Source organism: Mycteria americana, chromosome 3, assembly GCF_035582795.1.
Source record: "Mycteria americana isolate JAX WOST 10 ecotype Jacksonville Zoo and Gardens chromosome 3, USCA_MyAme_1.0, whole genome shotgun sequence".
Classification (NCBI taxonomy): domain Eukaryota; kingdom Metazoa; phylum Chordata; class Aves; order Ciconiiformes; family Ciconiidae; genus Mycteria; species Mycteria americana.
Genome location: NC_134367.1, coordinates 88,153,218 through 88,180,476, shown reverse-complemented (window position 1 = coordinate 88,180,476; position 27,259 = coordinate 88,153,218). Strand labels below are relative to the sequence as shown.

At 41.2% G+C, this 27,259-nt stretch overlaps 1 protein-coding gene across 4 annotated transcripts in view; it reads left to right on the top strand.

Annotated features, from left to right (window-relative positions):
• The first annotated feature begins 2,092 nt into the window (after positions 1 to 2,092).
• The window catches only part of PLD5 (phospholipase D family member 5), a 188,217-nt gene continuing 163,050 nt past the window's right edge, over positions 2,093 to 27,259 (top strand). The window contains exons 1-2 of one of the 4 annotated variants that reach the window (XM_075495985.1): positions 2,093 to 2,200; positions 4,242 to 4,427. In XM_075495985.1, coding sequence (XP_075352100.1) covers positions 4,242 to 4,427 — 186 coding nt within the window. In that variant the 5' untranslated portion in view covers positions 2,093 to 2,200. Of the gene's footprint in view, positions 2,201 to 3,393; positions 3,567 to 4,241; positions 4,428 to 13,823; positions 13,848 to 27,259 lie in introns of those variants that run through there. The other 3 variants (XM_075495989.1, XM_075495988.1, XM_075495986.1) reach the window with 3 other exon arrangements.

Here is a 27,259-nt window from a genome sequence, read left to right as displayed (position 1 = left end):
CCCTCTGACCGGGCACCAGCTGAAGCCTGCAGGCAACTGCTGCCTGCTGTTTTGGTCAGGTGTAGCAAATTCTAAAAAGTGGGCCAGGGCTTGTGTGCAGCCCAGCTCTGCAGCATAAATTAGTACGTTGTAAGGAGGCCTTGAATCTATTACAGGTGCACGCATGTGTGTATATTAGCTATCCAGCCCTAATAAAGTTTTGCTATAGGAGTTTTTATATTTCTAGGTATAGGCCATTTGTTGATAAAAGGTCTAATGCTCTTGTATATGTACGATATTGCTAGAACCCCTTAATAAAAAAAAACGGTTTAGAAAGCTGGAGCACAGGGAGCAGCTCCTTTAACACCTGTCTGGAGAAGATTTCTGGAAGAAAAAGAAGTGGTCTTTAAAAAAAATAAATACCTTGTAGCCCTACCTACTTGTTTCCACTTTTATCCTGATTATTTTCTTTGCATTAACCTGAGTTAACTCTGCCCCCTACAGCATTCATCCTGTTGGTATAGAAAATGGAAAGTTCTGTAGATTGTCTAGAAGGAGTTCCTCTGAGTCTTGACGATAAGATGGGCAGTGAATTAGAGAAAATTGTAGCATGAACCATGGTAAAGTAAAATCATGTTATGATATGCATGACTTGCATCTATTGCTAAGGATGTAAGTATGATGTTTGTAATTTCAGTCATCCTTGCTGCTGTAGTCGTCTGGCTATGGAAGCAAAGGGCCTTTGACAGGAGCAAGTGTTTGGGTAATTCTGAAAATTGCATGGAAGAGAAAGACAGCAGTTTAATCCAGCTCATACAGCCAATTGGAATTGCTGACCTACTACAGAAGTGATTGAATTTTAATGAGTTGAATTATCTCTGAATTAAGCTGGTTGATATGCTTGTGGTTGTGGTGTGAACAAACTTGGGTTTTTGCATAGGTCCAAACTGGAAATGAACTGGAAGAGAAAATCTGGGAAACAGCTCTTTAACTCTTTTCAGATTAGATTAATGGCCATGTATTCACTAGGGACCGATGTTGTATTCTTAGGTTGCTACTTTGCCTGAGTAAAATTTTTATGAAAACACAAAACTTTATAGTCATTAGACTACATTTTCCCACTCAAAATCTTCTTTCCTGGTTGGGGTTAGGGAGCAACAAAGGCTTTGTAAGCATAGCTTGCTCATATGATTTTAATAGACTTGTTCCAGGCTTCTTTTTTGCCTTTTCTCTCTCATTGCTAATGAGAATAGGACTGGGGTAATATTAATGTCGGCAGCAGTAGTTGTAGAGAGGCACATGCAGCACCCCTAGGTGCCAAACAAGAAGGTGTTTGGAAAGAAGAGCAAACCCACCTTAGAGCCTAGGGGTGAAAAGCAACTTCAGCGCTCCATTTTGTGACTGTTCTGGATAGGCAGAAAGAAGTTCATCTGGCAGGTGAGAAGGCTGCTGGTAGCGTAGCTAGGGAAGGTCAGATAAACTAACCCTACAAAAAAGCTAAGTCTACTTTTAAAAATATCCAAACACAACATATACGGAGGAATAGGACAACATGTTGTGCTGATGTACAGTGGCATATTGATTCTGGTCTGTCAGAGTATTAAGGGATGGGGAGGAAAGCAGGTGACAACTGCAGAGTGCTACTAAAAACTTTTTTTTTTTTAATATTTGCAAGCAGCATAAACAAGAAAGCCCAGAGGAATAAAGAAAAGGTTGAAGTGCTTTATATACTGCCATAGAAACAATGTGAAACTTTGCCATAGAAACAACATGAAACCAGCATAAAGCAGGCTGTCCTTATTTACAGCGCATGCAAACTTTTTCTAAGAACATCAGCCTGATAGTGTATTTGAAGAAACTCAGAGGCTTTTTCTTTTCTTTTTTGACTGAATGTTTGCATGTATTCCAGTCCTTTAGGAGTAGGTGCATCTATGAGCATATACAATCCATAAATGAGCACCTGTAGCTAAAGTTCAGACCAGCAGGCTTTTAATCAAGTTACTCTGTGTGAGCTTAAAACTACTGCAGCTGTGATATGCTGTACATTAAATCTCAGTGTCTTCAGGTGTGTCCTGCATGCAGTGCAGTCACATGGTCCTAATTTTTGCTCCAGGTGTTACAAGAGTGTATTGACCATCTTGGAAATGCCCAGATTTACTCTACTAACTGAAGAAATTAGAGAGAAAATTATTAGGAAGAAAGCTGCAAGTCCTTTAAACCGGTAAGCAAAAATTATTTGCATGGAACATTGATGGCTCTAGTTGTTGCTATTTTGTTACACTTTTTTTTGGTAGTATTTAGGTAGGTATTATGAAATTACCTTTTTTAGTTTTAGAGGAAAATGCTGTACTTTATGTTCCTACCAAACCCCTGCTACTGTTCAGTTTATTTTTCCGGCATTTCATGAAGATACTAGTATTGCCTATGAATAATAATCCTCAATTATGAGGTGTGATGTGCCTTTTGCCTTTATCCTTAGAACTTTGAAAGGAAAAACTTCATTATCTGTCTGTTTTCTGAATGATATTTTGCAGTAATACACCTTGAGCCCAATCATAAGGATATTTTAAACCTACCTTTTGATCAGACGGCAGTAGAGTTCACTGCAGATCAAGTGGTTAGGAGAGAGCTCTTCTACAATGTCCTCACCAACTAGTCTGAATGAACTGTTTTACCATTCAAAGGCTATTTTCAGCTAACTGGATTCAAGTGTAGCCTTTGAGTTCAATATCACTTTATCTGAATAACTACATCAGTTCAGTTCTCTGGCAAACTACAAATTGTCTGCCAGCAAACATTCACCAGAAACTGAAATGCTGTTCTGAGCTCCAATAAATATTTCTTGGTGCTGTGTGAGAAAGTTTTCTTGTCTGTGCCTAATATAGCTTTGCAGAGTGTGTGGGCAATCAGCGAGGTGGCTTTTCATAGTGTGAAAAAGGAAAGTCCTTTTTTCTGCTGAAACAAGTTTCAGCTAAATAACGACACATACCAACTTCTACTAAAAGAGATGGCAGTGGACTATGGAAACCCCTCCAAAACGTCTTTTATTTTATGAGACAAACACTAGGGTGTCTGTATCTACGTGTGTGGGCACCCCAGCGATGCTGTCCAGCCGGGACCAGAGAAGCGATTTGATTTCTGAGGTCTGGCGCTGGCTGAGCCGCTGCGGGGGGTGCGGGCTTCCAGGCAGGACCTGGACCCGGAGCCGGAGCCGGGCCCGGGGCTCCTGCCCGCCCTGGACCCGGCTCCTGCGCGCCGGGCCGAGGCTTTCGCCCCCGGCCAGGCGAGGTGCGGGGCTGGCTGCCCCGGGGAAAGGGCCGGTAGCTCGGTCGGGTTACGCTTCGGAGCAGCGGCAGCCCCTGCCCGGGGAGGGATGCGACACGGGGACGGAGAGAGGCCGGCGCGGTGGCCCCGCACCTCCCGCTTACGGCGGCGGAGCCCGGGCGGCGGCGAGGGGCGCACCCCGCCCCGGGCCGGGGGGGAGGCGGCGCCCCAGGAGCCCCCCGGGTGGGGAGGCCGGACAAAGGCTGCCAAGAGAGGGAGTGGCAACCGGCCGCCGAACCCTGCGGCGGCACCCGGACGAGCGGGTCGGTGTCTGCCGGGACGGGGGGAGAGGGGACGCATGAACTTCCCCACGGCGCGGGGAGCCTCCTGCCCCCCAGGAGGCGGGGAGGGAGGCGGCGGCAGCCGCTGTCTAGAGGCGAAAGCGGGGCTCCTCCGCGCTGCTTTCTGCTTCCCCGAAGGTGGCTGCCGGGAGGGGGAGGCGGGGGAGGAGCCGGCTTCATCCCCGGGCGGGCGGCGGCCCCTCCACTGCGCCAACCTGCAGGCGGGCTGGAGGCAGCAGCCCCGCCCGGCCGCCCGGCCTCCGCCTGCGCGGGGCCGCGCCTCCCCTCGCCTCCGTCCCGGGCAGAGCCGCAAGCAGCCGCTTCCCGCTGCGCCGGTCCTGGACTGCAGCTTGCTGGCGGCGAGGGCAACAAGCAGCGGCGTCTTGGAGCGTCTTCTTTCCCGAGTGCCCTTTCATCTCTCTCAGTCCGCCCCTCTCTCGTACCTGCAGCCTTTCCTTCTCCCTCCACTCCTCCTACCTTGTTATTTCTCCTTTTCTCCCCCTTCGCTTCCCATTTTCCGTTTTTGGGGGTGTTTTTGCTTTCCTTCTCTTTCTTCTTCCCCCATCCTGTTCTTTTGTGGACCCTCTTCGTCTAGTGCCTCCTAATTTGTTGATTTCTTCTGATTTTTTTCCTTGGACTTTGCCTTGTCATGTCAAGATGGAAGTCAGGCATGACTGGCTCTCCTCATCCCCCCATGAGGGCTTCGAGCAGATGAGGCTGAAGAGCAGACCCAGGGAGCCTTCCCCAAGCCTCACCAGAGTAGGTGCGAACTTCTACAGCACTGTCAAGCAGCAGGACTACAGTGCCAGTGTCTGGCTGAGGAGGAAAGACAAACTGGAGCACGTAAGCCAGCTTCTATTCCCCCCTTTTTTTTCTTTCTAGACCTCTGTCTAGGTATTCCCTTAGGCTACCTCTCTACCGGCTTGGACTCCAGAAGAAAAGTGTTGCTCCAGTAATTGGGCATGGCGTTTCCCAAATGGTAGAGAAGGGAGCTACTTAGAGGTCCCAGACTGGTCAAATCTGAGGTAAATAGGAGGTCAGTACTGTTCCCAAACCACATGCAAGTCTCTTCCTAACTGGAAATATTTTTTAATGTTCTCGGCTTATTCATTCTTCTATTCCCGTAAATTCAGCACTGATGTGGGAGGAGAAAGATTGGGATGGTGCAGATGGAGGTTAGAGCATTTATCTCACGGTGATTATAATGTAGTTCTAGAATTGCTAAAAGAAAATAGCTTTTTTTAATTCTAGCTGTGATTCCTCCCCTCCCCCCTTCTTTTTCTTCTTCTTCATGCATGGGACTTTGAAAATATTCAGTCTGTGTGGGGTAGAGGAGATTTCCTTCAAGACATCTATTCCTGCAGCAGTAGTACATGACTTAACTAAGTGTGTTTGGGACCACGACAGGACTGATACTGCGGATAGCTCTAGTGAATATTTTATGAGAATTTAAGGTGCTTCTTAGTATTCCTGTCTCAGATGATGTTTGAAAGCATTTTTCATGTTACTTCTAACAGCAAGGAAATGGGTTGAGGTGACCTGCATGCTGTGTAAGAGTTTTCTGAATAGCTTATTAGATGAAACCCATTGTTACAGTGTACAGTACAATCAAAACAGGGAGGTAGCTGCATTTACAGGGATGCAAAAGAATGTGGATGGGTTTGCATAATGCAACAGTCTGCCATTCTTTACATTAGTGAGTGGTTTGCAATCACACTGACTTCAAGATGCACAGAAAAATATTTCTTGTGGCACAGCCACCTGAAGTCTCTTTGGATAGAAATGGTCTCATTACAAGGATAAATTGCCTTTATTACGTGAAAATCCTAGATGGCATAGTAGAGTCCTTTAAAGATGAAGCCTGAAAAAAGCTCCTCTGTCAACTAGTTCATGGAGTATTAGCTTCCCTTCCCACTAACCTGCAGAGTATTTTATCTCTGTTAGGGAAATCTTAAACTTGAGTTGTTTACACTTCCGGGGAAATGACAAGAACTGACGAACTGTTGGAAATATCATGTTTCGAATGTTCAGAAGGGTATTGAATCCTATCTGCCTTCTTACACATGTTTTTGTGATTCTTCACGCTAACAACAAGGCTTCACAGTAGTAAGCTTGTAAGCAGAGTATTCTCCCATTGTGAATCAAGAAGAAAGGTCAATGCCTTATCTTGGTACAGCTGATGGCTAAAACATAGAAAGCACAGAAGCCTGAGCTCTGGCTTTTGTAACAGGTTTTTGCTACATGTGCCTACGTGTTGATATGTGTCATCAACTGAATGATTATTAATTGGGGGGGAATAATCTGTCAACAGTTTGATAGCTAACTACTGTTCTGGTAGCTGAATATTAGCATGTTTGGATATCTGTATTTTAAATCATACCGCAATATTAGCATGGACAAGGAAAATAAGCATTAACTTGTTTGAAGATTACAAGAGCAAAACCTTTATTTTGTGTGTGGTTTGGTGGTTTGGTTTTTTGGGTTTTTTTTTTTTTGGATGAAGTCAATATTTTTTCACAATAGTAATCTTCAATAACCCTGCAGCATTGGTGTGAAAAGCTTTTCCTGTAATCAGTTTGGTATGAATGCATGTTCTTCTGGGGGTTTCCCTCTCATTTGATCCAGTTATTTTTATTCCCAGAGCCTATTTGAACAATGTAAAGGAAAAAATTGGAACACTGATATTTTTTGCTTGCCTTGAAGTATTTATTTCATTGACATTTATTGTGAATATCCTGCAGTATATTAGATATGCCACCAGTATGTGTATGAAAATACTTTGTTTTTATGATTTAAGGTAACTGCATTACTCATGAATGTTGTAACAGACAGGCTATTGCAGAGCTCTTCTTAATGAATGTAAATAAATATGTATTAATTTCTGGACTGTATTTTGCTTATACGGTTTTGGAGCAAGGTTGTTATTTTCTAGTTTCAGATAAATCTTTGAGGGTTTTGAGTGTTTTCTTGCCAAAAAAGTTATTTCCTACACTCCACTCTTCCACTCCAAAAGACAAACCGATTAATTTGAGATGCATCATTTTGAATGGTATAGTCATTGACATATGATAGCTTGTGGCCAACATTGGATAAAGAAGATATACAAACTTCATGAGGTGGATGGAGGACATGAATAACATTTCATTGCAGCTCCCTCTGAGATAATCATGTTACTTAATACTTACAAAGAAAATCAAAATACAAGGAGTGAGCATTCATGGAGGCACTGATTTTGAAAGTATGTCATCATAAATTTCATGCTACATAGTGACAGATATAGGCAGAAGGGTATAGTGAGTGCAAGTCACGATATGCATGAACGGATTTTGAAGTTTCATATGTACTCTTTAGGCCTTGTGGAGGGGGTTGGGTTTTGCTTCATTGAAATTATTTCTTAAATTGATTTCAGCGTGGTTGTAATAGGAATAAAATTGAGCCAGTGTATTTTGTACACTATTTCCAGTAAACCCTTATAGACCACAGTAGATATATTGACTTTCATTAAAGTGAGTAGCATGACTTATTCATGTGCGACACTTCTTATTAATCCATATATAGTTTGAGGGACTAAAAAACATCTTCTGAAGCCAATTTTAATCACATATTTTATATTTAAAAAATCTCAAACACACAAACAGTTTGTTTCTAGATTTCAAAACTGTAACAAAGTTGTGGGTTTTGGTGTTGTGGGGTTTTTTTTGTTTTTTTTTTTTTTTTTTTTTTTTTTTTTTTTTTAAACAGATCTCAATTTAAAGACTGTGGTAAAGGGGTTCAAAATTCAACTGTTGCCATATCCCTTTTAAAAGGACAGTACAAGTTCAGATGCACAAATATGATACGGTTTCTTTAAAATTGTTCAATACTTAATTATTGACCAACCATATAGGAAGTAAAATCTGGAATGTATTGCTGGCGTCTTGCTAATTGATTGTTCTTCAAATGGATCTTAATATAGTGTGTCTCCTCATTGGCTAATGGTTTATGTGGGTTATCTTTTCCCAAGTGGCAGTAACACAATTTGTACCATACAAGATCTGTACACAACTCACCCCTGTTTTCTTTTGTGAACTCGGACGCTGTGTTTAAGATTAAATGGATCTGCTGTAACATGTTTAAACATAGGCCAATGAGGAGTTTTTGCTGAAGTGAGGCCTCAGTGTATATGTGTGATGTAGCTAATGGGTCAAAAGCCGTACTTTTAACGGAGGAAATTACTAGAGGTGTGAGGAACTCTGACATTGCAGATGTGACCACAGTGATGTTGCAAACCTCTGGCTGAAAGTTCTGCGGAGTTGAGATTGTTCAGATCCTATGTATCTGCTTCAGCTGGTTCCTCATGCCTTTTTCTGAAGTTGTTTGCCTGGTACTGGAAGTGTTGGAGTGAAAACTGTTGTGTGAAATATTCTTAAAGTCTCTTTTGCATAGTTGTTTGTTTGTCATTGTCTGGTGTTGCCTTTTTTAATGAAATGTGAATTGGTTGAGATAAAAAGAAGGAGGAGGTAGGGATGGGGAGAAAGAGTAGCTAATGTGATAGCCTTTAGCTGGTGGGAGTTATTTCTGGTTTAATTTACAGCAGCCCTCCATCATGTCTGTGTATCCTTCAGTAATGAGAAGTACTGTATAGCTGCTTTCCTAGTACCTCAGCAAAGAATTCCAGAGAACTTAATTTTAAATAATCAAAACTTAAAACAAAAGCAGAACAGATTTCTTTATAAGTTACAACAGATGTGCTTCAAGCATATATTCTTTTTTGAGACAAATACAGGTATTCCTTCTCAAAGATGTAGTGGTACTCTTTCTCTAAGAACTTTTACATTCAATTATTTAATAATGTTAAAAAATTTTAAAAATTGTCCTTTAAGAAACTGCTTCAAGGCTATAACTTTTTGGGAGACCTGGTATCAGAACAGTTTTATTTCCTGGAGACTTGCAGTCTGTTACCTTTAGCATTATCATAATCAGGAGAAGTTATTTACAATTCTTGCATCATCTCTTGTTTTTACTTAAGTTCTGATCAGTAGCAAAGGCAATGTTGGGATTTTCAGATTCTAAGTACTCTTGCTGTTATGAGAGTTGACTTGACCAGTTGACGTTATGCAGTTGATCAGCACACCGCTGTCCCTTTGGCAACATTGCTACCCAGAGAGAAAAGAAGCTATGAGGTAGAGGGAGGGCAGTGTCGCGTGGCAACAGAGGCAGATATCTAACATGCAAATGTTAGGCCTAAGACAATTTACAATGCTGCCTGACAAGCATAGCTGTGGTACTTCTCAGAGCCTCATGAACAAATCAGAAATAAAATATAACTTTCATTCACCTGTCATAACATCTTTGTTGAAATCCCAAATCCAGTTTTGCCAGTTAATTTTTATTATTCAAGACCTAGTAGTTCTCTTAGGCAGCCTTTTTTTTTATCTTTTTCTTTTTCTTTTTTTACAATACAGGAAATTCTTAACAAAAACATTGTTGGACAGTTTAAAATTGCATTTCTGCTCTTGCGTGTAAATTAGCACAAGTGTTAAAAGTCAGAGGACGGATTTATAGGCTTCAGAATTTGCCATCCTAAGGAAGGCAGAAGACACCATGTGCATAGCTATAACCCATAGTAAACAACGAAGGTGCATGTAGCTTGATGTAAAGCAAGTAATAGAAGTAGAACTCAGTCAAGCCAAATCAGTTGCTGGACAGAGCCAACAACTTTAACTTAAGGGAGAAGAATAAAAGGATCTAAATCAAAATTCAAAAAAATCGTTAAACACATTCCCAAAGCAGCCCCTGTCTTGCAGTAAATGCAAACACATGGCTTTTTTGAGTTAAATGAATTGACAGAGTCTTTTGCATTAAGCAGGTATAAATAATTTGTCATCTGGAATAATGTTCGATACCAAGAAGAGTGGAGTGCACCATGTATGAAGCTACATAAGTGGGGACAAATCAGAGGGTTTTAAAGAGTTGGTTTCCAGCATTTGGACCTTTTGATGGCATGGTTGCAGATTATAATTCCAAATGTCCTTCTGGTCCTGGAGATAGATATCTATATTTAGATTTCACCATTAAAGTCAAGAGAACAAACTCCATTAAGGAGAGGGACTTTGGCTCTTTCTCAACAAAATACTGACATTTGGAATTGCCTGCCTGCAACAGTGGTACTAGCATGCGTTGAGGTTCTTGCTGAAGTAGTAGCGTGCAGTTTGCTTCACTGCTAACAGACTATGTGTGGAGGAATTCTTTTGTCGAGATGCTGCTTTCCTTGAAGGTGTCTTTCTCTAGTAATGTTTTGTAGACAAACATATTTCAAGAAAATAAATGTTCAGAGAAGTGCAAAAGGGGACCGAAATCATTGAACAGTGTTGGGAAAATACTGAAGAGCATTTTAGGGCAGAAAATGTAAAACAGTTTCTTTTGAAAATAGTATGGGGAATTTGAAATCTCGACATTTGGAGGGGAAAGAATAACTTATTTCAGTAGTTATCACGCATAAAAGTAATTTTGTGTTGCAAAGCAGTGAAAATACGATACCCAATAGTTAATTTTTCTCTTTCTAGTTCTGATGGATTAACCTTGGTTGTCTGCCAGCTGCCCACCAAGCCACTCTCTCACTCCTCCTCCTCAACAGGACAGGGGGAGAAAATGAGATAAAACATCTTGTAGCTTGAGATAAAGACAGGGAGATCGCTCACCAATTACTGTCACAGGCAAAACAGACTCAGCTTGGGGAAAATTAATTTCATCCATTGCCAATTAAAAATAGGGTAGGATAGTGAGAAACAAGGACAAGACTAAAAACACCTTCCCCCCTCCCCCGTCTTTCCAGGCTCAACTTCAGTCCTTCATTCCTGACTCTTCTACCTCCTTCCCCTCAATCCCCCGAGTAGTGCGGGGGATTGAGGAATGGGGGTGGCAGTCAGTTCATAACACGTAGTCTCTGCGGCTTCCTCCTCACACTGTTCCCCTGCTGTGGTGTGGGGTTCCCCCCATGGGATACGGTCCTTGTCAAACTGTTCCAATGTGCGTCCTCCCCACAGGCTACAGCTCTTCAAAAACTGCTCCAGCATGGGTCCTTCCCATGGGGTACAGTCCTTCAGGAATGGACTGCTCCAGCATGGGTCCTTCCCATGGGGTACAGTCCTTCAGGAATGGACTGCTCCAGCATGGGTCCTTCCCATGGGGTACAGTCCTTCAGGAATGGACTGCTCCAGCATGGGTCCCCCATGGGCTGCACTTCCTGCCAGAGCCTGCTCCTGCGTGGGCTCGCCATGGGCTGCAGCTTCCTTCAGGGCACGTCCGCGCACTCTGGCGTGGCCCTCCACGGGCTGCAGGGGGACAAGCTGCTTCATCATGGTCTTCATGGGCGGCAGGGGAATCTCTGCTCCGGCACCCGGAACGCTTCCTTCCCCTTCTCCTTCACTGACCTTGGTGTCTGCAGGGCTAGTTATTTCACATTTTTCTCTCTCCTCTCACACAGCTGCTGCACAGTGGTTTTTACCCTTTCTTAAATATGTTATTGACAGAGGCACCACCGGCGTTGTTGATGGGCCCAGCTTCGGCAAGTGGTGGGTCTGTCGTGGAGCCAGCTGGAACTGGCTGTGTCCGACATGCGAGCAGCCCCTGGTCTCACAGAGGCCACCTCTGCAGCCCTCCTCCCAAAAACCTAGCCACATAAACCCAGTACACTAGTCTTAGAAGCTACTCTTCTTTCCCTGACATACGAGAGAAACTTTCAACATTGCATTAATCTAATGCATCAGTTCTGATGATTTCGACATCAGTCACTTTGAAAGTCCAAATCTCCAAAGCTAAAATTAAAACATTTGAGAGGCACAGTCACTGCAACAGGCTTGGCTTCGTGTTGTTGCACAAGAAAACAAAACAACTTGAAGCTTCAAAGTTGCATTTAAAATTGATTTATATATGCACGTATAAACTTAATTCAACTCATTCAAGACTTTTTAGAAATAAAGTTTTCTAGTTTCTGAATAAAAGACCTAGAACTTAGGCTATGTTTGTTCCAGATGCTAACTTCAGTGAAGATATGGGAAAAGTGATTTTCACTGCTATGCCTTTCCTAATGCTACCACCATTAAGGAAAATCCAAATTACTTTTTTGCTACTGTCATCCCTTCTTTTTATCAGCATTGACCATCCTTGTTTAAGGATTTTGAAACAGCAGCTTCAGAAACTTGCAACTTAATCTCCTTGTCCGTTACACAAACAAATACTCTGTGGTTTTCAGTGGTTTGGTCTTGTAGCAGACCATTGACAGTAATGCTTTTAAAGATAGCAGGAGTACTTAGACACTAGGAAAATTATCCTTAGTGTATATCTCCTCACAAATGCAATCACTTCACTGTCTATAGACGATGCGCAAAGATGCTAGCCTCTGTGGCTGAATGTATGTCTAGCTTAGGCCTTTTTCCATTCCAGAACAAGGAATGCTAAAATACTGCAGTGAAAACCTCTTTACCAGACTATCCAAAGATGGAAACAACAGACCAACTCCTGCCAATGGTTAATAAACCCCACTTCATTGTCATTCAAGATGAGAAGCTGTATTCTCTTAATCATCCCTAAAAAAGAAAGTCCTGTGCTGGCAAATAGACTCCCTAGATCTGTTCCCCTGTTGGAGCTCTTTCTGGAGGGACATGGTTATGACTGCCCACCTCTTGTCCTGCTCTTTTTATAACATTATTTAAGGTCTGATTCCCAGGCTTTTTAAGTAGTTTCATTACTAAGAGGAAAAAAAAAAAACAACAGGTGCCCTGCTAATGTCTTGGAAGGTCCATATATGCTCTTAAATGGAATACTCCCTCTGTCATATTTCAGAATCTGAAAGGAGGTTTCTTAAAATGAGATTTGGATTTTTTTTTTTTAATTTTTGCGTTACTAGATGACAGCTGGTAGAGTAAAAAAAGTATAACGTTAATTTTCCAGTGCAGTGGCACTCCTCTAGTGTCTGTAACATTGTGTAGTCTGAGTGGACAATCAAGTTGCTTGCAATCTGTCCTTCACAGTTCCTGGGAACTAGAGTAGATGATTTGAGGATATAGCTAGATTAGGCAACAGGTACATGCTGGGATCCATATCCCCTAGTCAGCCAAATGGGGGACCTGTGCTGCTGCTTGCTCATGACCTGTACGCCCAGGTTTCCAGAGTGGGGGACCAATGAAGTGAATGCGTACCTAGGTGTTATCTTATCTGGTGGGGATGCAGCTGAGCCATTTACTGAGAATTGAGGCACTCCCAAATTCACCGGTCTTTAGTGTTATAAAGGAAGCAAGTTAGCCTACTGTTCACTCAAAGTGACTTAAATACCGGGCTTCTTGTGATTGTCTCACTATCTACTGTGCCTTAGTGGGCAGAAGGGCCATTCAGCTAAAAGTGAAGAAGTATGTGCGGGGAGTTAGGAGAACCTCAGAAGTTCAAGAGGAGAAGAGAGGGAACAAATGACATAATTGGTGCCAGTGAAGTGAATTAATTTAATCAGAAATTAATTTTTATTAGATCACAAACTTATTCTTAGTTTTTTTGGATGCTTATCCATCAAAACTTAGTCTGATTTTTTTTTTAAGGTTTGCTTCTCAGAATTCTTTTACTTTTATAAAGGCTTTCCAAATATAACATAGGATTTGAGTATTTTTATAAGGATTTGGCTTCTTTTGTTTTGATCAATGCATTGTGTAATTTGACTGTGTAGATAATATCTAGCCCTGGACAGAGAAATATCAGAGTGGTATTTTTAGTAATACTTCCATTGGCTTGCTCTCTGAGGACAGAGTCAAATTTACCTATTTTTTCTACTTTTGCATGACCTGTAAACCCCCTTCTCTATGTGCAGCATTTGTAGGTGAATACAGTTGTGCATTTTATTCATTTTTCTTATTAAAACATAGAATTAAAAAACCCCTTAGTTCTATTTCTGACTGCATGATGTCAACATAATCAGCAGCTTGTTTTATAATTTATATAGTTGTTGCAGCTCATAAATACTAGTCATTGCATTCTAATTTTTGTTGCTATTTGTATTTCACTATTTACAGTTGTAATGAAATGTTTAATGGAATAACAAAAGCTAATGTATTTGAGAATTGCTACTAATAAAACAAATAGTGATCCAGATAATTCCTGCCATTCTGATACATTCAATAGGCTGGATTTCCCCAAGGCATTTTAAACTGTTTGGAGCAGAACCAAATGTGGAGCAGTGCTGAGGTGGCGATTTGTGACCAGTTTAATTTTCATGATCCTGTTGTTACTGCAATAAAGGTACATTTACTTGGGGTTATACTCTAACTCGATTCTGTAAAAGCTAGTATATGCTGTAAAATGCCTATCATAATGAGCAGGTGTGTATTGGTTTTGAAACACGTGAATGAGTAAAAGTTAGTAACGTCTTCAGCACTTCCAGCCACAGTAAACGTGGCATGTCTCACTAGTGCTTTTTGTGTTGCAGAAATTGTGCTGCTGCCTATTAAGTTCCATGACTGATCCTTTCTAGGCAGGAGCTTTTTGATAAGGGAATATGCATTATGTGTGCTGAACAGACTTCAGGCATCACCTGAACTGAGGCTACCTACTTACTTATGGGAATGGTGTTAAAGGTGACAGTGATTTGAACCCTACTTCCTTGATGCAGTTTGTGCACTTTTGTTTGATCTGGTTCCAAAGCCATGGTAAAGTCTCCGTGGACTTCACTACTATGGGTTTAAGTTGTATATGCGCTCCTTGAGAGAAGACTGTGGATCAGCTCAGCTGTCATGAGTTTGGGGCAAAAAAAAGCAAGTTCAATATATCATGCTGAGCGGTTGGAGGAAAAATCTGTCTTAGAGTCCTCACCTTTTCTTGAGCTTTAAGTCTCTGGATCATCAGGCTAGTTGCTGGATACATTATTTGAGAACACTTTGCAGTTAGCACAGGGAAAAATCCTTGACAGGCTATGAAAAGGACAGAAGGCATCCTAATACAACAGATGCGATGTAGAAACTGTAGGGTCTATGTGAACATGCAAGAAATGATATAGATCCAGTTGCCCACCTTTTAAGTGCACCTTAAGTTATTTCATAATGGAGAATACAGAAGGTAGGAAGTCAGACAGGTGCATTTGAAACTTTAATTATGTGCCAAGACTAATGAATGGATACCTAAACAAAACTCAGAACAACAAAGCTACCTGTGAAATTATTTCTTTGTTCCCAATTAGAATACCTCTGTTCCTCATTAGAAAGTGTAGGTGAAAAATATGCCTGTCATGCTAAACAACAAATCAAACCTAAACCGGAATATGATTTCAGTTTAATGATAGCAGGCATTATCTGTTTTCATGTTTTGTGCTCATTTAAGTGGAAATGTGGACTTGCTTTAATGATAATAATTGGAAAAAAAAAACACCAAACAAACAACCCGAAACCTTTTGCGTCTTGTGGAAAATTAATTAGGTGACCAAACAGAAGAATGTGCATGGATGTGACTGGTGGCTACAATAAAGATGGACACTCTTTGTCAAGTTCTGCTATTTCCCCATAGTTGTTTGTTGGGGAGGACTCATGAGCATCTGAAAAGTCTTGTGTTCCTGGAACACTAAGAAAAAACCCAAGTGATTAGAGAATGTATTGAAATTCTGAAACAGCATCTTTCCTATGGCTTTCTGGCGGCTGCTGACAGAAGCCAGCCTGTTTAGCCTCTTCATGGGCAGTGATAAAATAGCCAGCATGAATTAGGTTGGGAAGATGAGTGGAATGGAATAAGTTAGGGCTAAAGCTCTGTCTGTTTGCTTTAGGACCTAAACAGCTCTAAGTGTTTATGCAGTCTGATGGGTGGGGATTTTCTGTCTTGATAAACAGAAGTTGATGTGCATTTGTAACCCTGTGCTGCCCATTCACTGTTACCTTCTGCAGTAAAGTGGTTCAAAGGTTTCAAGCCAATGGGTTGGCCGAGGTAGTGATCACACTTTTTCCTTTCTTCCCCCATCAGTCCATCCCATAACTTCTTCCTGCTTATTAAAGAATTGTCTTATGTCCTGCAGCGCTGTGTTTAGTCCTGTAAACTCTAATATTGAAGGTATGCTATCTACTGACCGTTGTGGTCTTTGATGCCTTATGGAAAAGTAGTTTCCCTAAGTTTTCAACAGGATTCATAATGCTAAGTTCTGGTGGGATAGTGAGCCTATCCTTCACATCATTTAGACATGGCTTCAGTCACAGTTTGAAGCGTTTGCTAAACCGTGCTATTTCTCCATGTACCTTTTCATGGAAAACCAGTATGTTTTGTGAAGAGTCGACTTTTGCTATTTGCTAGATAAAAAGTCATTGAGAGTCGTGCATACAGTCCTGTGCATAAGTACTGCTTAAAACAACATGGGATGAAGTATATTCAATGCTTGCCTCTGTTGGATGTGTGATTTTTAGATCCCTGAGAAGATTCATCTTTTGAGTAAGTCCCGTTACAGAAGTAAAGATTACGTAGCCACCCTGGTTGTTGCAGCTGATGGGATGGTTCTAAGGAAACACACCTGGAAAATGAATGGCTTAAAGCAGGCAAACAAAAAGAACACTGATGAATGAAACCCCAACAATTTTGAAATTATTTGCTATTTGAAACTATTTTTGGAGTGATTTATTTGTAGACTGTGACTTATACCAAATCTGTGATGCTGAAGACTGATTGGCGCTTATCTGGGATGCCGTGAGCGTAAAAAGATCATCCATACACCAAATGCTGTTTCAGGCCCTTACAGTGACCATGACTTATTGTTTGAATAACAACAGCAATTCCTTTGGGTCTAGCATGAAACAAAGTCACTTAAGTGTTTTGGAAAATGTTACCCTTTTGAACAAAGCAATTTCCTTTGTCAATGTGAGCTGCTGTCCCTGCAGACTTTTCTTTCAATTCCCGATTGGGCATGTGGCAGGCAGATAGCACCTAACCCTTTCTGTGTTATTTTATCCCATTTTATGCAGTATTGTTCTCTCTGAGCTTTGTTGTCATGGTTAGTTGCATCAAACTCCTGCTGCAGAAAGCTGCAATGTGCCAGCCTGTATTCTCCGGCTGTGCGGTATATGGTCTTTAATGCACATCAGCCTAAATGAATTTGTTTCTGCAACCATATGACAGCTGAAGCCTTCAACTTCTGGAAATTTCAATTTTTAAAAAATATTTTTTCTTCAGTTTGTGCACTTTGTTCCCCTAGTCTGTCTGTGCTGGGGCTGTTCCAAGCATTCTGTTTGGCTTTAAATAACTGTTGCTTCATCTCCAATTTTTAAAAGCTACTGTATTGCACAACTGTTTCCCTTTTTACTTCTCCACGTTTGGATTTACCTACCCAAATGAAGGCCTTTGGTTTTTTCTTTCTTCCATAATTTCATCTCATCACTTCTGTCATGATGCTTGATTTCTAAATTATTTTTCTTTATTCTTCTGTCCCCACCCTGCTGCCCTGTCCCCCTGAACTTCTCTGACAAATCCACAGCCCTATTTGGGTATTGCATGTTACCTTCTGTGATGCACCTTTTGTGGAACTCCCAGGGAAGATATGGTGTGTGAAATATATGTAGGATTTGCAAAAATATAGTTCTCTTCCAAGGGTTATACATAATTTTTGTACTGGCAGCGTAACACTTTCTGAAGTTCTTAAGTGATCTAAATTCATAAGTCCTGAATATGCACTTTTGAAAACCCTGAAGTTACAATGAAAATGGAAGGTTTCCGAGTTGTGTGGCAGTTTGAGTTGGGCAACAGCCTTGCAAGTGCGATCTATAGATCTAGTAATATAAAAGGCAATGATTACACTAAGAACAACAAAAAGTTTTTGCCACCAGTGTGACTTTGTTGTGTCAGCCAACAGCGTGTTCTTTCAGAATCTTCTCTCCTTGTAATTAAATGAGAGCTCGGATGTTTTCAGTGCAGAGAAATACAAGCAACTGTACCACTGTGCCTTGAAAGGGATGCGAAAACTGTTTCTTGGTATTATAGAATCTGTTTTCCAAGAGATTGCATGTTTATTTTTATTTTGTAGAAATAGACAACTGAGAGAGTGCATCTTTTGAAGTTAGTTTGTGCAGGTAGTAAATAGGATTTTCTCTGATCTAGAGAGAAATTTGCAGCAGATGTAGAAATGGTTGCTTATTATAGGAGCACCACTGTATATTAATACTTTCAGATTTACAGGCCACAGTACATAAGAGACACGTGGAGTATTTGAAATTTGTGCATGTTTTAGCTCTCAGGTTACCACTGTATGTTGTGTTTGTGTTGTTTTGTTTTTTTAATACATTGCTTAAATAAGGGGGGGTGGTATTTTTGGAAGACTGTAAGATCCCTTCCTGTTTGGACTAATCCAGTGACTGTATTTGAGCTGTTGCTTTCTATGATTTCTTTTTTGGTAAAAGTCTCTCCCCAACAGCTATTTGTGAATTTTTTTTTTATTATTATTTTTTTAAATGCTTGTTTCTCCAGTATTCAGAAGATTAACTTTTTTTTTTTTATAAGAAACTTTGCAAATACTTGTTGCTGTGTTTATTCACTTTATGATTCTGTTTGGCATCAGATGTTCTCAGTTTATTTCTGGCCATCATTAATTGATCTGGCTAATTTCTTCAGGTTCTGAGCATGGAGGTTCTGACTCGAGTAGAATAGCTCGATGAGGAACCAGCTACTGATGGGTGTTTGATTATTACCACCATGACAGAAACATCTTCCCAAAATGCCATTCTAGATAATAATTGCATATCTAATTAGAGACATCATGATGATGTAATCTGTAAAAAACATAACTGCTGGTAGTGGCCTCTCTTCTGTGAGTCATATTGGATTTATAGTAGCTTGTTTTAGCTCTACTTAATTAACTTTAATTACATGTCTATATACGTGTATGCTTTTAACTATTGAGATTGATACTGTAACTGATAGGTTTGTTTAGTTGTATTTACTGCATGTTTACCATGCATTGTGGTTTTTTTGTTTTTCCCTTTTTGGGTTAAAAAAAAAAATGGCAGCAGAAAGGAAGGTTGTCTTATTATATTGTTGTGGCTGCTGTGCTTTGCAGGAAGGGGGAGATGAGTGATTTTTGAGAGCAACTGAGCCGTGAGGCCTGGAGAAGCTTTTAGCGTGGAGATGGGACAAGTGGAGAAGGAGATGAACCGGGAAGCTTGAAGGAAACTGTAGGCTGGAAGATTCCTGAAAGGAGCAGAGAACTTGCTTGTAGTAGGATGATGATAGAAAGATAGAAGCTCTTTTAGGGCTCTGGAGGTGAAAACATGAGGATTGATCAGCTCACCCTTTGAAAGCTTTTGGATCGGATAGCCAAATCAGAGGAAAAGACATGCCCTGCAAGATGACAGGGCCAAAATTTATTTTTCAGATTTTTCCATGCAGCAGGTTTGAGTTCTGGGTTCTGTATTAGCTTAGTATTTTTGTGCTAGTAATTAGAAATGGTGAGGTGGGTTTTTTTGTTTGGTTTTTTTTTGTTGTTGTTGCTGTTTGGTTTTGTCTGTTGTTTTTGTATACTCGCTTTGGTATACTCGGTGATTTCACCGGAAGGCTCTGGATGAAATGAAGCTCCGTCATGAATGTTTACATATAAACTGGCCAAATGTAGCAAGAAGAGAACAGAAAAAGCAAGTTTTGTAGTTGACTCTTTGGAATAGTTGGCTCTAAAAACATACATGAATGTTGATGCAGAGATTTGAATTTTTGGTTTTGGTTTTTTTTGGGGGTGTGGGGGGGGTTGGTTTGGTTTTTTTTTTGGTAGTGTAATAAATGAATGTATATTTGAACCACAGACTTCAACGTCTGCCTGGGACATGTGGAGTCATTGGCTCATTTAACTAGCTTCTGTTACATAGCTTTAAGTGAGGAATGTGGAAGCTACACAGACCACTAAAAAGGGGAATATGAAGTATTTAGGCTGAATAGGGGCCACTCTTGCTTTCCAAACGCTAGAGGTATTCTAATTGTGAGTTAATTTTATCAAAGTCCCAATGCAGTTGACAAATTCTTTGGTAGTTTTTATTGGTTTAAATTTTTTATTTATTTGCAATTCACTGTGTATGACTGGGCACAAATAATGCTGTGTTCAGCTTGCTTTTTCTTTTTTTTTTAATGTTTGCTGTCTCCAGAGAAGGCACATAAGTAATTTCTGGATGGCTGTGCTAACGCTTTTGACATAAGCCTTTGCAAATGTACACTTGCACAAATATTTCTGAGGTGATCTTTTTTCAACCCAAAAAAAGTCCACTCCAAATGTCTGTATGTATGGATGTCACCTGAAAACAGAGGTAAAATGAAAATGGGGCTTTTTCTTTTTTTTTTTAAATGTTGATTTTCATAGGTAATGGTCTCGCCTGATTTGTTTAAATATACTTATTCTGAGATGCAGTTTCTTTCTGCAGTCTTTATCTCAAGTAAATTGCCATTGATTTATGTAAAGACTGAAGCAGTTTTCATACCACTTTGAAATACTGCATTAAAAGTGGAATACCTTCCTGAGGATTCAAAACCAAGACTACAGAAATGAAATAATGTTTTTTCTTAGTTATTGGCTACCATATAATCTGTAAGGTTGTTATACTACTTGAAGCATGTAGGGACAACAACGCAGTCACTTCAGTCATAATTTTTTCCATGTGAATAACCCATTGCGTGCTATGACTAGTCTCCGTTTGTCATTTGAGTGACAACATTGTCTTCCAGAGACCTGAAATTCTTTCCTTTCCATGGTGTTTCATAAACACTTTCACTTGATATGGAAACACAAGTTGATGCAGATATTTCAGATAATCAGGAATCTTTTTTTTTTCTTCTTTCCTTTCCTTTATGTTGTGGGACAGGAATACATAAAGAGTATGGATAAGATCATCAGGCCCAGTGGGGACAAGTGTTTTATGACCTGGAGTTGCCTCCAAGTACAATATTAATACCAGGTATAGCAATAGCAACGGTTTCAATTCTTAAATGACTTTCACTAGGTTTTCCTTGTTGATAAATGTTGTGGTTTAGCCACAGTTTCTCCACAGCCGAGACAAGGGAGGAAGAGCTACTTTCTTTGTATTCCTGGAGCTGGCTAGCCGCTTCATCCACTTTTGGACCCTCTCCATCTTTCCAGTTCAGTATTGCCAGTGAGTTGGCACGCGACGCTGGTGCGCTCCGTGCCGACTTCCGCCACATGGGTCGTATGCACTTGACTTCATCTGGATCTTTGGGTGACTGCTGGTTGTCCAGGTCACCATAAATCACCTCCAGCACGGCTAATTCCCTCAGGTACTAGATACCTCTCTCCATGGTGGTCCATTTCCCAGGGCGATCTATAACATCTTCCTTGAAGGGATAGCTTTCCTTCATAGCTGACAGGAGTCGCCTCCAGAGGCTGAGGACTGGTGCCCCTTTTCCAATCGCTTTGTCAATGCCCCCTTGCCTAGAAAGGGATCCCAGCTGCTTGGCCTCCTTACCTTCTAATTCCAGGCTACTGGCCCTGCTATCCCAGCATCGGAGAAGCCAGGTGACAACGTGCTCGCGTGGGTGATGGCTGAAATCCTTTCACGTATCTCACAGCTCACTCAGGGATAGGGATCGGGTGGTTTCCGTCTCATCCACGAGTTCTTCCTCCTCCTCTCCTTGTGATGGCCCTGTTTTTTCATCTTCCCTTTCTAAACGAGCTGACTTTCGCTTCCAAGATTTCTTCTTGTGTATGTGGGTGACTGATACTGACACAGGTTGGTTCCCTGGTTCAACTGCAGTGCCTGTCGCAGGGGGGCTGGAGTAGCCGCAGTGCCTGTCGCAGCGGGGGCTGGAGTAGGCACCGTGTCTGTCCTTTTGTCACCAGATCCTTGAGGGCTCTAAAGAGTGTTGAAGAGGGCTCGGTAGGCATGGGACAGGCTGCAGCACATTGCAGTGATTTGTATCTCCTTAGAATTGTCAGGGTGACAACATACTTTTTCCAAATATTCTACTAATTTTTCAGGATTCTGCACTTGATCAGGGGTGAAGATCCAAAACACTGGAGATGCCCACCATCCTAGGCATTTGCCCATGCTATCCCACACACCCTGCCACTCCTAACTATCCGGCCTTGGGGCAGATCTCTGGATGATATTCTTAAATTGCTTACTAACCTTAGACAAAACCGAAACAATATTCCCAAGCAATACCAATAGAGGTATCTTAACTACTCAAGGACATTCAAGATACTGAAAAGTTATTGTAACAAAGGAGGAAACATTGTAGAAGATGGTAGGGAAGGTGCCATTTTGTATTTCCTTCATAAAAAACCTCTTAGAGGAAGCAGTATAATTGCTAATTGTCTCCATAAGGTTGTACCCGACATACAGTAATGGTTTCAGTACGAAACTTAGATACTGAAGTAAACTCAAGGTCACTGTTTTAATAACAAACCTCCCAGGCAAAACATCACTAATCACTGCAGAGCACAGCAAACTGCAAAAACCAACACCGATCTTTAACATGTACAGCAAAAAAAAAGAGCATGGTGCAGATCAGGTAAACCAATATCGAGAACAGATGAATCAATATCGTGGCCCGCAACTATTAACAGATCTAAATTCCTTAATATGCTCTGGTTAATCTGTTATTATCTCAAACCCTTCATGCCCCATGTTGGGCACCAAAAAAGGGCTGTTGTGGTTTAGCCCCAGTCGGCAATTAAGTACCACACAGCCGCTCGCTCACCCTCCCCCCTTGGTGGGATGAGGGAGAGAATTGAAAGAGCAAAAGTAAGAAAACTCGTGGGTTGAGATAAGAACAGTTTAATAATTGGAACACGCACACTCAAAATAAATAAATTGTAATGAGAAGGAAAACAACAAGAGAGCGAGAGAGGAACAAAACCCAAGAAAACACAAGTGATGCAACCGCTTACCACCCGCTGACCCACACCCAGCCCGTCCTTGAGCAGCGATTGCTACCCCCTGGCCAACTCCCCCCAGTTTCTATACTGAGCATGAAGTTGTATGGTATGGAATAGCCCTGTGGCCAGTTTGGATCAACTCTCTTGGCTGTGCCCCCTCCCAGCTTCTTGTGCACCTGGCAGAGCAGGGGAAGCTGAAAAGGCCTTGACCAGTGTAAACACCAACTTAGCAACAACTAAAACATCAGTGTGTTATCAACATTATTCTCATCCTAAATCCAAAACACAGCACTATACCAGCTACTAGGAAGAAAATTAACTCTATCCCAGCTGAAACCATGACAATAAATCTAATTTCCAGTTGCAGATAAAAAGCATTGGACTGGTGGGCACTTGAAATAATAATGGTTCTTTCAGTTTCTCAATCCTGAATTGCCCGGGTATACATCCTAATGGAAAACCCAATACGGACTAATTTCAAGGGGAGGAGAAGGTGTTACTTAAAGCTCAAACTGTATGCAGAAAGTTATCTAACACTCTTAAAAAGCTGCTTTTCCCCTATGTATTCAGTTTTGAGGGGATGGAGCTGTTGATTTTACACTTGCCTTTTCATTTTTTCTTATCTCTTGGGATCTCAAACACAGGACTAATTTGTTTTCTTTCCTTTTCTAGAGGCAATGGCAGATACCTTGTTTTAATAGACCTCAAGAGAAGTTATATACCACTTGGAAAACCTGTTTTGGAGCTGCCTTTGTTTTTGGTTAGTTGATTTGATTTGATGTGATTTTAAGGATCTTTGGTTTTAACTTTTTTCAGCACCACACCCTTTTTTACTCTTAGAGGAAAAATGAAATCCCTATATTCTTTAGCTAAGGATCTAGCTGAAAAGTTGTCATATTTTTGTTGCTCTGGATTTCTAGACAAGCTAGCATTGTCTTTTGCATGACTGTCTGTGTAACCCTTTATCAATGCCAGCTAGTTAATCCATTTGCTTTTGCTGTGGACTAGTTTTATTACTTATTCAAAAGGATGCTCATTCTTCAGTAGTTATATTGGTCCCCTCCCCAGTGTGGGACTTGACATTTGCCTTTGACCTTCACAGGGCTCCTGGCAGCCCATTTCTTGAGACTGTTGAACTCTGTCTGAATAGTAGCCTTGTGTTGCCCATGAGTGTGCTGCAAGTCGCTCTGTCCAATTATCCAGGTCATTAATGAGACATTAAACAGGACTGACCCTGGTAGCAATCCCTGAGATGCTCATGTAGTATCTGGCCACCATTTGGACTCTGTATGCTGACCACAACCCTTTTAGCCCAATGGGTCATCCAGTTTCCAACCCATTTTATACGATTATTCTGTGCACATCTTGCCAATTTCTCTGTAAGGATTATATGGGAGACTGTCAGAAGCCTTGCTAATGTCAACATATGCAATATGTTCTGCTTTCCTCTAGTCCAGGGTCCACAGTCATCTCATGCAGAAGGCATTCAGGTTAGTCAAATACAATTTGCTCTTGGTAAATCCAAGGTATATCCACATCATCTTCCTCACTTCCTGCCTTCCCTCTTGAAGTATGAAAAGTTTGACCATTTGGCCTCTCAGTGGCTGATTCCTGAGCTTGGTCTCATTTTGACTGTGGGAAATGTTCGCCATTCCCAACTCTAAGAAAGAAGTGGATGTAAATTCCTCCCCTGTACCTGCTCTTTAGCGCACCTGGCTATTGCCTTCACAGGATGACTCCCAAGTCAAGCTGTCTGCAGTTAGACTGACTGTTACTCTGATTAAGAGATTTGAGACCATATTTGTGACTAATTTTTTTATATTAGAGGAGTATACAGTAAAACAGTAGCAGTGCCACTTTGAGACTGAAGATGTTGACTAAGTTTCCTCATCTGCCAGAAGTTTCTTCTATTGCAAAGTTAGTTTAGCTTAACTTCCTTGAAGTTTGCCTGGCTCCAGGAAAATGGCTACTCTTTGAAAGAGCGATGGAGCTGAGCTGAGGAAATGCTGAATTTTCACTTCATTATGAGTTTATATTCAGTTTCTAGATTGTCTCCTAAAGTTGGGCCTAACCTAAAGAAATGTTTTGGGCATAGACAGGCAATAAGATCTCAGGATGGTGTTTGACTTACTACTCCTTTTAAAGATAGAGTGAAAACAGGGTTTGTTTTCCATGTGACCTTGGGCAAGATATCATACTCTTGCTGCAACTCATTTCTCTGCATGTATAATGGGCTAATAGCATTACTCAGCTTTTTTTAACAGTTGTGAGGATATATCCAGTGAAGATGATAAAATATACATATGCGCAAGTTGTGAACCATATGAATACTTTAGATAAATGATACTATAACATTTTTCATTTCAGCTCTCCCGAATAGATGGTACACTGGCAATTTTAGATGCAATTCTATGTGTGTCTCATCTGGTCCAGTGGCAGGTTGATATTGAGAAATTATGCCCAGCTTCCTGGGTTGCAGGGTCTGCCATCTTCCTTGTGTTGCTGCTAGTGATCATGTGGCCAGAGGCTAAGCTGATCAACTTGCTGATTTTTACAGGAAATTTAGTTGCCATTCTTCTCCAATGAAATTGCTAACTTTCTTTCAGGTAGGTGAGCTGATCTAGCAATCATGTTGCTGCAGGGTGAGCCAAACTTGATGTAGAGGAAGGAGCAGGAATGTGAGGAGGGGAACTGATCAGAAACCTCCCTTTTGATGGTTGATATACTTGGGTTGGTTGAAATGCAAAGCAAAATAGCATCTTTAGGGATGTTTGAATTAATCATGGCCTCTGACAGAGTATTCTTTGTAGGTCTCTGTCTCTTTCAGAGTAGGAACCTAGATGGCTGCAGGCTATTGCAATATACAATTATATTTGAGGACAGATTACTTCAATTACCTGTTGGTTCCATGTCAATATCAACATTAACCATTATCCAGGTGGCTTTCAGAAAGTAAAATTCTACTTACCCAAATCCAAAGCATTACAGAGAAAATATTTCCCAAAATGACAAGACTAGGTTATTTCTGTAGACCTGCCTTTCTTGCTTCCAAGGTAGGGCTCCGACTTGCTTGGAAGTTCTTGAATTTAGAAGTTGTGTCCTCACTGCCTTGCCGAATATGGGGCCAAGAGCAAACTGAAGCATATCATCATGTTTTTGACAGGTGGAAGCTTAAATGCTATCATATTACATGTTAGCATTTTGCTAGAGCTCCTTCTTAAACTTTGTTTGTCTGAACAAGGGCATTTGTTTGGCTGCAAGGTGAATTTGAACTCAAGGACAGTCTGGGTCCTGGTTTTGAAAGGCAATATTAAGATGAACAATTAATAATAAAATCTGCTTCAGAGAACCTTAATATGACTTTACGCAACTTCAGATATTTTGTCTTCAGTCTTCTAGCATACTGATTTAGGTATTGTTTCCTCTCAGGAAGGGTGAGACTTTGAGGCATGTGTTATTGGACTTTTTTGATTAAACTTCCTGACTTTTTTGATTAAACTTTGATTAAACAAATTCCTAATGTTACTTACCAGTCACTTCATTTCCCATATAAAGTGCTTCTTACCTGGCTCCTTTAAGGAGTGCACCTATTAAAACATAGGCACACATGACACACGCATTGCAATAACTTTTATAGCATTTATTACTACTTGCCTACTTTGTGTGGCCATAGCTTCTCACAGCAAGTTAGGAGGCTTATCCTCAAATATCTGGATAAACAGTGCAAGATGTTATTGGAGACACTGGAATAAAAGAATTATGTCAAGAAATGTGGATCTGCAGACACAGCAGATGTTCTACAAATTGCTTCCATGGTGTATGGTCTTCATAATATTGGATGGAAAAGATGATGTAAAAATGAAAAACTGTAAACTGAGCCAGCCTGATCTGCTTGCTCTAACTATTGAGAACAACTTCATGCAACTCCTGTTTTTAAAAGTAGAATCCTCCACAAATGGAAGAATCCAGGAACATTGTAATTCTTGTTCTTTCTCATGCTTGAGGGGAAAAAAACCCTAACCTCTGAGCTGTTCTCTATTTTAGTATCAGATTAGGAAAATACTGAACATAGTCAAGCTCTGTATGTGGGTTCTGCTTTCAGAATATACAGTGTAAAATAGACTAGCTTTTGCTAGCTATCTTTCACAGAAATACCTGAAGAAGAGCATAAGGAAAACCTAGAAAACTTGGATCAGGGAGGAAAGAAGCTCAAGGCAGGTTTGGGAAGAAAGGTCCTGCAGGTAAACTCACTGCTGTGCCTTCAAGGAATCACAGAATGGTTGAGGTTGGAAGGGACCTCTGGAGGTCATCTTGTCCAACCCCCTTGCTCAAGCAGCACCACCTAGAGCAGGCTGCCCAGGACCATATCCAGACGGCTTTTGAATATCTCCAAGGATGGAGACTCCACAACCTCTCTGGGCAACCTGTGCCGGTGCTCAGTCACCCTCGCAGAAAAAAGTGTTTCCTGATGTTCAGATGGAACCTCCTGCATTTCAGTTTGTGCCCATTGCCTCTGGTCCTGTCACTGAACACCACTGAGAAGAGCCTGGCTCCATCTTCTTTACACCCTGCCTTCAGAGATTTGTACACATTGATGAGCTTGCCCCCCCCCCCCCCCCGCAACGTTCTCTTCTCCAGGCTGAACAGTCCCAGCTCTCTCAACTTTTCCTCATAGGAAAGATGCTCCAGTCCCTTAACCATCTTAATGTCCCTTTGCTTGACTTTCTCCAGTAGCTCCATATCTCTCTTGTACTGGAGAGCCCCAAACTGGACACACTACTCCACGTGTGGCCTCACCAGTGCAGAGTAGAGGGGAAAGATC